The 12385-nt window shown below is 35.3% G+C and overlaps 1 protein-coding gene across 1 annotated transcript in view; it reads left to right on the forward strand.

The window, feature by feature from the left end:
* The window catches only part of ARHGAP32 (Rho GTPase activating protein 32), a 158254-nt gene that overhangs the window by 11931 nt on the left and 133938 nt on the right, over positions 1 to 12385 (forward strand). Inside the window, exon 2 of the mRNA XM_081797347.1 lies at positions 6696 to 6804. Coding sequence (XP_081653473.1) covers positions 6696 to 6804 — 109 coding nt within the window. The remainder of the gene's footprint in view (positions 1 to 6695; positions 6805 to 12385) is intronic.

Consider the following 12385-nt stretch of genomic DNA (forward strand, 5'->3'; position numbering starts at 1 on the left):
AAAAAAAAAAAATTATGACAAGTTATTAACTTTTACCTATTAAAATGACAATGTTTTTATTCCTTTATTTTAATCATATGGTCAGTTATAGCAATTGATTTTAGAATGTTAAAGCAGTTTGCATTTTGGACTAAAACTTACTTGGGCATGGTGTGTATATATATATCCTTTTGTAAACCAGTGGGTTTGATTTGTTACTACTTTGTTTAGAAGTTCTGTAGCTATGTTAATGATATTGACCTACAGTTTTCTTTTCTATTAATGTCTATCAGCTTTTGTTATGAAGACTGTCCTACCTCATGGAACAGGTTGAAAAGGGGTCTTCCTTTTATTTTTATACTCTGGAGGAATATAATATTGCTATAATTTATTCCTTGAATGTTGGAAAGAATTCACCAATGAATCCATTTGGGCCTGGAGTTTTCTCACAGATTCAGCTTCTTTAAAGCTATAGGACTTTTCAAAATTATTTGGTTTCTTGTTTCAGTTTTGGTTGTGTTCTTCAGGGAATTTGTCCATTTCAATGAAATTCACAAATATATTGGAATAAAGTTGTTTGTAATGTCCTCAGAATCTTTTTGTCTATAGGCTTTTTAGTTATAACTCTCTTTTCATTGTTTACATTTTGTGTTCTGTTTTTTTTCTTGTTGAAACTTCCTAGGTGTTATCTATTTTATTAATCTTTCAAAGAGTCAGCTTTCTATTTCACTGATTTTTTATTTAAACATTTTTTTTCTTCTTTCTACTTTCTTGGAACAATGTGCTATTCTTTTTCTAGCTTTTTGTAATAGAAGCTTAGAACATTTGTTTTCAACTTGCCTTATTTCCAGTAACATGCATTTAGAGGTCTGGAATTTGCTCTGTTTTAGTTGTATACCACACGTTTTAATCTGTTGTATTTTTATTATCATTTAGATAAAAATATTTTCTCATTTTCATTGTGATTTCATGTATTCAATTCATGAATTACTCAGAACTGTGTTTTGTTATTTCCGTATATTTGGGAGAATTTCTAGTTATGTTCCAGTAATTGATTTTTAGTGTAATTCTGTACTGGTCACAAAACACTTCATTCATGTTAAATTCTTTATATTTGTTGAGACCTACTTCATTGTCTAGATTATGTTCTCTTCCTTTCATGAGTGGTTTCTCTGTTGCATGTGATCCTATTTGATAGCATTTTAACCACAGTAGAACATCTTTCAGAATTGGAGTTAGTCCTCTCAAGTCCTGCCGCTGCTTTATCAACTAAGTTTATGTGATATTCAAAATCTTCTGTTGTCATTTCAACAATGTTAACAGAATCTTCACCAGGAGTAGATCCCATCTCAAGAAACCACTTTCTTTGCTCATCCATAAAAGCAACTCCTTATCCATGCAAGTTTTATAATGAGATTGCAGCAGTTCAGTCTTTAGGTTCTAGTTCTAATTCTAGTTTTCTTGTTCTTTCCACCACATCTGTAGTTACTTACTCCAGTCTTGAACCCCTCAAAGTCATCCATGAAGGTTAGAATAAACTTCTTCCAGTCTCCTGTTTATGTTGATATTTTGGCCTCTTCCAGTCAATCAGATGAACGTTCTTAATGGCATCTAGAATGTTGAATCCTTTCCAGGCAGAGTAGATTTAGTATAATTCCTAAGGCTCTTAGCATTTACAGAATGGTAAATGAGCACTGGCTTCAACTTAAAGTTACCAGCTGCATTAGCTCCTAACAAGAGAGCCAGCCTGTCCTTTAAATCTTTGAAGCCAGGCGTTGACCTCTGTTGAAATTCTAGATGGCATCTTCTAATTTAAGGCTGTTTTGTCGATATTGAAAATCTGTTGTTTAGTGTAGCTACCGTCATTAATTATCCTAGCTAAATCTACTGGATAACTTGCTACAGCTTCTGCATCAGCACTTGCTCCTTCACTTTGCACTGTTACGGAGATGGCTGGCGGCTTTCCTTAAACTTCATGAATTAACTTCTGCTAGTTTCAACCTCTTCTGTAGCTTCCTCATCTCTCTCAGCCTTCACAGAATGGAAGGGAGTTAGGGCCTTGCTCTGGGTTAGGCTTTGACTTTAAGGGAATGTTGTGGCTGGTTTGATCTTCTATCCAGACCACTAAAATATTCTCCCTATGAGTGATAAGGCTGTTTTGCTTTTTTATCATCCGTGTGTTTGCTTGAATAGGAAATGCAAGAATTTTTCCTTTGCATTCATAACTTGGCTATTTGGCATAAGAGACCTAACTTTTGGCTTATCTTGGCTTTTGACACAACTTCCCCACTAAACTTAATAATGTCTAGCTTTGGATATAAAGTGAGAGGCATTTGAGGAAGAAAAGGGGTGCTTGGGTGGCTCAGACGGTTAAGTATCTGACTCTTGATTTTGGCTCAGTTCACGATCTCAGGGTTGTGAGATCGAGTCCCACATCTGGTTCTGTGCTGGGTGTGGAGCCTGCTTAAGATTCTCTCTCTCCCTTTCCCTCTGACCCTCCCCCTACTCTCCTCTTCTAAAAAAAAAATTATAAAAATAAAGTGAGAGACATTTGACTCTTCTTTCACTTGAATACTTAGAGACTATTTTAGAGTTATTAGTTGGCCTAATATGTATATTGTTTTGTCTCAGAATAGGGAGGTATGAAGAGAGGGAGAGAGATGGGGGGAATGGCTGGTTGGTGGAGCAGTCAGAACACAATGGCCAGTTGGTGGGGGGGGGGAATCAGAAAAATGCATTTATTAGGTTTGGTATCTTATGTAGCCATAGTTAGTGGCACCCTAAAACAATTATAATGATAAAATCAGAGATAACAGATTACAGATTGCCATAACAAATACAATAGCAATGAAAAAGTTTGAATACTGGGAATTACTAAAATGTAACAGAGACATGAAGTGAGCAAATGCTGTTGGAAAAATGGTGCTGATAGACTTCTCAACACGGGGTTACAACAAACCTTCAATTTGTAAAAAATGCAGTATCTGTGAAGTATAATAAAGTGAAGAGCAATGAAATGAGGTATGCCTGTGATAATTTTCCATGTCTTCCTCTTCCCAACCCCTGGCAACCACCGAATATACTTTTTGTCCCCCTGTGAATTTGACTCTTTTTGGACATTTTGTATATATGCAGTAATAAAATATATGGTCTTTTGTGTCTGACTTTCATATAGCATGTTTTAACTATTCATTCTTGTGGTAGGATGAATCAGCATTTCATTCTTTCTGTTTTTATGGTTGAATAATATTTTTATTGTGTAGATTTTTGGTACATTTTGTTTTTCCATTCTTCAGGTGATAAGCATTTTGGTTGTTTCTACTTTTTGGATATTATAAATAATACTGGTATGAATATTCATGTATAAATTCATGGTGGACATATGTTTTTATTTTTCTTGGTTAAATATTTAGGAATGGAACTGCAGAATTATATGGTATTTCTCTATTTAATATTTTGAGAAACTGTCAAACTATTTTCTACCGTGGCTGTACCATTTAAATTCCTACCTGCAATGAATGAAGGTTCCAGTTGCTCCACATGTTTGCTAACTAGTCTGGTCCTTTTTTATAATTATTAATAATATATTTGAATTGAATTCTACCACCTTCATACTTATTTTTTAATTTGTCTTGTTCATTCTTTGTACCTTTATTCTTCCTTTCTCTGCTGTCTTCTGGGTTAATCAAGCATGTTTTATTTTAAAAGATTTTCTCCTCTATCAGCTTTTTAGTTATACAGTTATTTACTTTTATTCTAGTAGTTACTGTAAAATTGCAACATATATCTGACTTACTGTATTCTTTTTGAAAATAGTGCTTATTTCATTTCCCGCCAATAGAGAACTACTATATTAATTGACTGCATATGTCTCTCCTACCCTTTGTGCTTTTTATGTCTATTATAAAACTTACAGGATATTATTTTTATTTTTATGTCAGTTTTTAAACCATTATTTACTTATATTTTCTCACTTTTTCCTTCAGTGTGCTTTTCATGAATTTCTGTAGTTTTGGGATCAGTTTCCTTCAGTCAAAAGAACTCTACTATTTCTTTTATTGTAGGTCTCTTGGTGGCAAATTTTTTCAGCTTTTGTTTGAAAATAACTTATTTTCCCTACTTTTTTTTTTTTTTTAATTAAGTAGGCTCCATGCCAAGTGTGTGGAGCCCAGTGTGGGACCTGAACTCCTGACCCTGAGATCAAGACTGAGCTAATATCAAGAGTCAGACACTTAGCCAACTGAGCCACCCATACACCCCATTTTCCCTGCTTTTTTAATGGATGACTTTTTTTTTTTAAGATTTAATTATTTATTTGACACAGAGAGACACAGCGAGAGAGGGAACACAAGCAGGGGGAGTGGGAGAGGGAGAAGCAGGCTTTCTGCTGAGCAGGGAGCCCAATGCAGGGCTTGATCTCAGAACCCAGGGATGATGACCTGAGCTGAAGGCAGATGCTTAACGACTGAGCCACCCCAGTGCTCCTAGTGGATGACTTTTAATGAATGATTTTAGAAGATTCTAGGTTGGCAGTATTTTTTCTTCTTACTATGCTGAAGGTTTACTCCATTATCTTTTCATTTCCATTGAAATGTCCTCCTACATTGTTATTGTTGCGTCTTTGAAGTCAAGTTGTCTTTTATTCTCTGGCTGCTTTTAAGAATTTCTTGTTTTTTAAGTAAATTTTGAGTATTTTAGTTAAGTTGTGAGTAAGATATACCTAATTTTTTTTTTATCCTGCTTGATGTATGTGGGACTTCTTGAATCTCTATTTTGATGACTTCTAGAAGTTTTGGAAACTTTTTAGCCATTATTTTTCAGATATTGCTGTTGTCTTGTTTTCTGTTGCATTATCTTCCTTGTCTCTGATTTGCTAATTTAGACATATCTGAGACCTTCTTAACCAAGTCTCATGTTTTGTGTATTTCTCTTTTTTCTTTGTGTGCTCCAGGGTGGATATTTTCTACTGAGCTGTCTTCTAGTTCACTAATTCTCTCTTTAGCCATGTCAGTTGTTCTATTAAACCCATCCAATGAGTTACTAATTTCAGATGCTGCATTTTTCAATTTTAGGATGAGCATTTGATTGTTTTTCAGATTCCAGTTGTCTCTTAAAATTCTTAATCTTTTCATCTAGTTTAAAAAATTTTTTATTGAACATATTAATCATAAATGTTTTTAGTGTTTGATTAAAAACTTGATAAAACTTGGTGAGAATTTAACTGATTTCTTACCAGCTTGTCTCTCCTTGTTCCTGCTTTGCTCTAAGCATTAATTCCTTGTGAACCAGCTCATCGTGGAGATTCCTGTCTTTCTTTAGAGTTTAGACTGTCTGGTTGCCTCAGTTTTCTGATGGATTCAGGAAAAGTTATGATTTCTTAGACTGTCTTTCTTTTTGTCTTGTTTGGCTGGGAGTAGTGCTTTTTACAGCTTTCACTACATCATAAGCAGAAGGCAGAACTTCATCATAAGCATTTTAAAGTCCCTTTCTGATAATTTTAAAGTCTGAATCAAATGTGAGTCTCTGTTTTGACTTGCCCCCCAGTTTTTGCTCATTTGTTTCTGTTTTTTAAAATTTATTTTTAATTTTTTTTAAAGCATGCTTTGTAATGTTTATTGGATACTAGATTGGATAAAATATTTGCAGAGGATCTGTAGAATATTATTTTCCTCTGAAGAGAGTTATTATTTTTTTCCTGGCACTTCTAATGCTATGAAGTCTTGGTTTTAGGATTTGTTAGAGTTCCTCTATTGCTAGTTTGTCCTTACTCCTAAGGCTTGGCTCTTCTGGAGTTACAAGAGCCCAGGGTATCTTTTCTTTTTTCAATGCTCCTCCATCTTGATAGTGCTTGCTTGCCGACCTCCATCTCTACAGCATGACTGGACTGCTGAAATATCCTGTTGGCTCTTTAGTTGCCTATCAACTGTTTTTGTATAGGTTTCTCAGCACCTTGTCCTACGTACTTGTAGGCTTTGGAATTAGTTGATGGTTTCAAAGGGGTAATTTCCATGTTTATGGGTTCTTTGCTACATGTATTTTTAGGGGTCATTTTTCACCCTGAAGCCCCATCTGCTTTGGCAACTGTGACTTCCAACCTCTGCCAGCTTAGTCCAGTAAGACTACAATATTATGCTTGGGCTTTATTTCCCATTATTGATTTAGGAAATCTCTTATACGAAAGTAATAATTAAATGTGGAATTTGCTTCATGGGATCTCAGAGAATGTAGCCCCAGAACTCCTACTTGTATTGATTGCTTTCCTGTGCCTTTAGACAAGATGTTTCATATGTTTTGTTTAGCATTCATTGTTGTTCTCAAGAGCGCTAGTTCAATATACTGCTACATAAATTGGTACCATATCCTGGAATTTTACTAATGCTTAGCACAGTTCCATTAATTTTGGTGGCTGTTGCAAATCTTTTCCAGGTTCCTACTGTGTTAAACAGATAAAATCAGTCTTATATAATAATTACCACAGACCATGAAGATTACATAATTATTAACTTTACATTTATCTTTTGGAATAAAAGCGGGTGTTGGGTACATAGGAAAGATCTCTGAAAGCCAGAGTACAAATGGGGAATCAATACTAACCACTAAAGCTCTTAATTAAACTTCAAATCTGACATAATTTTCTATTTTTTGAATTACAGTCATTGGAAGGTTTTCATAGAATTGGGAGTTCTTACCATAGTCTCTCATGTTTTTATATCTAGGAAGATGAAGTCCTCAGTACATTCTGAAGAGGATGATTTTGTTCCAGAACTACATAGAAATGTTCACCCTCGAGAGCGGCCTGATTGGGAAGAAACACTTAGCACAATGGTAAATCAGTTTTATGCATATGTATATGTGTACATTTTACTTATATAAGAGAAGGAACTGATGAATCCTCATAAACTTTTTTTATGTTGCTTCGTTAATTTATTCAGGAAATATCTATTGAGCAAATAATCTATTCTAAGCAATGTTTTAAACTCTGTGGGCAGAGCCCTGAACAAAACACACAAATTTTCTGCCTTCGTGCAGCTTATATTTTAATGGGTTAGGTGGAGAAGGAAATAATTAAATATATAATATGTCAAATGATGGTTGGTGCTATTGTAGAAAATTAATGCACAGTAGTGGGGTTACAGAGTGGTAGGATAGCGTGGAAAAGGATGGTTGCTAGCTTTATAATAGAGGGGCCACAGAAGGCCTCCGGGAGAAGGTAAAATTTGAGCAGAAGGATGTGAGGGAGTGAGTAGTATGCTTATCTGGAAATATCATTTTAGGCATTGGAAGAACAAGTTAAAGGCTGTGGCGCACCATTAAAAAGTAAGCTGAAAGAAACACAAGTAGGACATGTGGCTGAAATTGAACAAGCCAGGGGAAAAGTAGAAGGAGATGAGGTCAGAGAGTGGTTTGGGTGGATGGAGAGCAGATCATGTAGTTTTTTGTGGTCCATTATAAAGACTTTGGTTTCTTATACTGAGTGAAATGGGAAACCATTGGAGGATTTTTGGCTGAGAAGTGACATGATGTGGCTTAAAATTTTAAAGGAAGTCTCTGGTTTCTGTGAATAGGCTAAAAAGAGAGGCAAAAGAAGAAATAAGACCAGTTAGAAGGTTATTATAATAGATGAACAGTAATGGTAGCTTGAACTGGAATGGTGGATATGGTGAAAAATGCTTAGATTCTGGAGAGAGTTCTACAGATATAGCCTACTGTTTTTGCTGATGAATGGGATGTTACAGAGTGAGCTAAAGAGGTGTCAAAGATGAATTTTAGTTTGTTGGCGTGTTCAACCTGAAGAATGGAGTTACATTTACTAAAATGCTGGAAAAGCAGTTTTTGTTGGGGGTTGGGTAGAAAAATCCTATGCAGTGTAGTTTTCCACACGACAGTTTGAGATACACATTTAATCCATTATAACTTTTTGCAGTTTGGGTCTGTCAATAAGAACGGTGAAATTCCTTTTGTGAAGAATAAGATTTTACTTAATTGTAGTTAAGTTAATGTTTCTTATCATCAAAATTGAATGCAAATATTCATGTCACTGATGATCTGTAATGAGATTTTACATATTTCATTTTTGAAAGTGCCTTTTCACTCAGGTATTGCCAAATATGGACACCAGTTCATGAGCGTGTGATTTTAATTGAGTCTGTTTGTCTCTTGGAAGGCATTTATAGAATTCTGTTAGATTCTTCTCTTGATATTTACCTTTTAGCATAACATTATATTACAAACGTCCAATTAAAGGTGAGGTTGAAGCTTCTCAGTTGCAAAGTTAAATGGATTTTGCAGTGTGGAAATTTCCTCTGTACTGATGATCTGAAAAACCTTGCTGGAACTGTAGTTTGAATTCAGAAAATATGTTCACTGCAAATTTTTGTGGTAATGGAGATCTCCTTGTTTTAATGTTTGATAGCTTGGAAAATATGTATGACAGCTCATGATTGTGATTCTAACATTTATCACAGTATGATAAGCTATGTTTTGCTTTTCAATTTTAGGTTAAGTTCATTAAGAAATAGCATCAAATCTGCAGCAAAAACTAATGATGAAAGCTATTTAGCATTCAGTAACTGAGGTTAAAAATAGGTCCAACTGAACTTTTTCTGTTTCACCCATATTTTTTACCAAAATTGGTATAAAGTATCTTAGTAGATTCCGCTTCAGGTTGTACTGAATTAATGTTTGTTGAATTTATTTCAGAATATTGTCAGCTGTAGTTGTCCTAGGCAGACTATACATAGGGGCTAATTCTTCAGCCACTTTAAACTCAGCGTTGACTCCTCAGCAACGAAGCAGTATTGGTCACATTTGTTGACTCATCCAGAGTTAAGGAGAACCACTTGAAATCATTTGCCTCATTTTAATTTTTTTTTTATAAAGATTTTATTTATTTATTTGACAGAGAGAGACACAGCGAGAGAGGGAACACAAGCAGGGGGAGTGGGAGAGGGAGAAGCAGGCTCCACGCAGAGCAGGGAACCCGATGCAGGACTCGATCCCAGGACCCTGGGATCATGACCTGAGCCGAAGGCAGTCTCTTAACCGACTGAGCCACCCAGGCGCCCTGCCTCATATTTAAATTGACTCTTGATTTTGCTCTCAATGCCCTCAAGTCTTCAAGCCTGTACTTACCGAAAGACTATTAGGCTTAAATCAGTTTGTTTTCTCTGGATTTCTTTGCTATAGTCATACATGATTTAATTGATTCACCATTAGTCAGTGGCTTTCCTTGCTCTGCTAACAAATGATCTACTTGGGAATTTACTTTGGATGCAGTCTTATTTTTATTTTTGTGAAGAAATTCTGTGTGATGGCTTACTCATTTACTCTGTTTTAGAGTTTTCTAACTTTTCAGGTTGTTGTTTTCCTGTGAGTTGAGAATACTGTGACGAGTGCATAGTTTGGTAATGTTTGATGTATATTCTTTCTTTCAGCACAGCTGCAGTGTCAGCACATAATAAACACAGTATTTTGCCATCTTATTTGATAACGAAACCCACATTCTCCTGTGCCTTAAAAACATGACATTCATAGTCCACTTATCTCTTCTTGGCTTATTTTTTACGTGTTGTGTACAAATTGGTAATTTTAAGCATGTGGTATGGTGATACATGTGGAACTTGCAGTGCTGTGGACTTGTAACTCCATAGTGCAGTTTATGGTGTGCTGAGCAGCAGTATGAATTGATGAGAGTGCCTCATAAGGTCTCTTTCATAGCTACTCAGCTCTGTCATTGTAACGTGAAAGTAGCTATAGATAATACATAAATGAGCATGGCTGTGTTCCAGTAACACTTTATTTATGGACACATATTTGAATTTTATGTAATTTTCACATGCCATTAGATAATCATCCTTCTTTTGATATTTTTCCCCCCAAACATTTAAAAATGTTAGCTTATGGGCTATACAAGAACAGGCATTGGACTGGGTTGGCCCAAGTTTTGGCCCCTGCCTTATGTAATTGTAACTTAAGTTGTAAGGCTTTCTGAAACCTTTCAGATAGAAAAATAAATAAAATAAAAATAAAAATAGAACCAAATGGTTCTGTTTTACTTATTATAATATGTTGTTCATATCTATGTTTTAATACTTAATCTCATTCTAGTTAGTTATGGATGTATACCTCAAAAACTGAGTTTTTGAGAAAGGATAAAAATAATCTTGTATTCATCTTATTGAAAGATAAAGTTTAAAGAGGATATAATCATGACTTTCATACAAATATAAAATGAACACATGCCAAGGATATTTATTTAACTCATTAATTAATGAAGGAACCAGTCAAGTGTTACAACTTGATTCAAAGGAGATTTGGTTCAAAGGAGAATTCAGAGTGCCTTACTGTTAGAGATTAATCATGCTAAAATAGATGCAAATGGATGCAAAAACTGGCAAAACTGTTTAGTTCCACTAGACACCATTTGCATTTCTATGGATGGGAATTATTTGTACTATTAGTTTTCTGCAAGTTAACTTCTCTGCAGAGATGGAAAATAGCCTCAGCAAGGACAAGCCCCACACCTCTATCAGATCAATGAATCCCTGGAGGTGCTAGCATCCCATTGAAAACACAGCAGGAAGGGAAGAATGAAGGGAGGGAAATCGGAGAGGGAGAGGAACCATGAGAGACTATGGTCTCTGAGAAACAAACTGAGGATTCTAGAGGGGAGGGGGGTAGGGGGATGGGTTAGCCTGGTGATGGGTATTAAAGAGGGCACGTACTGAATGGAGGACTGGGTGTTAAACGCAAACAATCATGGAACACTACATCAAAAACTAATGATGTAATGTATGGTGATTAACATAAATAATAAAAAAAAGAAAAGATACTCAATAATCTGACTTGCTGTTAGTGTGTGGAAATGCAACTGTTTTAATGATTTTGTATTCTGAAACTTTACTGAATTTGTTTATTAGTTCTGACAGACAGTGTTTTGTTGGAGTCTTTAGGGTTTTGTATATAATATGTCATCTAGAAATAGTTACAGTTTTACTTCTTCCTTTCTGATTTGGAGGCCTTTTATTTCTTTTTCTTGCTTAATTGCTCCCGGTAGGATTTCCAGTACTATTTTGAACAGACACAATGAGAGTGGGCATCCTTGTCTTGTTCCTGATCTTAGAGAAAAAGCTTTTAGCTTTTCATCATTGAGTATGATATTAGCTGTGGGCTTGTCATATATGGCCCTTATGTTGAGATACATTCCCTGTATATCATCCAGATTGAGAATTTTTATCATAAATCGATGTTGAATTTTGTCAGATGCTTTTTCTGCATCTATTGAGATGCTCATATGATTTTTATCCTTCATTTTGTTAATGTGGTGTATCATGTTGATTGATTTGTGGCTGTTGAACCATCCTTTGATCCCTGTATGAATCACATTTGACCATGGTGTATGATCCTTCTAATGTACAGTTGGATTCAGTTTGCTAAATATGGTTGAGGATTTTGCATCTATATTCATCAGGGATGTTGTCCCATAACTTACTTTTTAAAGATTTTATTTATTTATTTATTTATTTATTTATTTATTTATTTTAGAGTGTGTTTGTGGGGAAGGGGAAAAGGGAGAAGGAGACAGAGAATCTCAAGCGGACTCCACATTAAGTGAGGAGCCTGAGGCAGGGCTCGATCTCATGACCCTGAGATCATGACCTGAGCTGAAAAGGTGATTAACCGACTGAGCCATCCAGGTGCCCCTGTAATTTACTTTTCTTGTAGTGTCCTTGTCCGCTTTTGACATCAAGGTAATGCTGGCCTTGTATAATCAGTATGAAAGTGTTCCCTCTTATTTTTTGGAAGAGTTTAAGAAGGGTTTGTATTAGTTCTACTTTAAACGTTTGGTAGAATGCACTAGTGAAGCTGTCTGATCCTAGATTTTTATTTGTTGGGAGGTTTTTGATTACTGATTCACTCTCCTTACTCTCCCTGTTCTAAATCATTTTAAAATTAAAACAATAACAAACCCTACAGTAGTACCCTATCCTTTTGTGATTTATAGTTTACTTATTACTCTTCATAAATTTCTAACTAAATAGCTATAATATAAGCATTATAAAAAATCTAATAAAAACTATAGTTTTTCTTAATTATTAAGTGAAATACTTATTTGCAACTATTTAGCAGTGAAATAATTTAGTGAAAAGTTAGGTTCTTAAAAAGATAAGGTAAAAAACCTGAAGAGATAATCTTTAACCAGTTCTGATTTTTTTTTTTTTAAAGATTTTATTTATTTATTTGAGAGAGAGAGAATGAGAGAGAGCACATGAGAGGGGGGAGGGTCAGAGGGAGAAGCAGACTCCCTGCCGAGCAGGGAGCCCGATGCGGGACTCGATCCAGGGACTCCAGGATCATGACCTGAGCCGAAGGCAGTCGCTTAACCAACTGAGCCACCCAGGCGCCC

Source organism: Leptonychotes weddellii, chromosome 11 (genome assembly GCF_054177405.1).
Source record: "Leptonychotes weddellii isolate Sample4059 chromosome 11, ASM5417740v2, whole genome shotgun sequence".
NCBI lineage: Eukaryota > Metazoa > Chordata > Mammalia > Carnivora > Phocidae > Leptonychotes > Leptonychotes weddellii.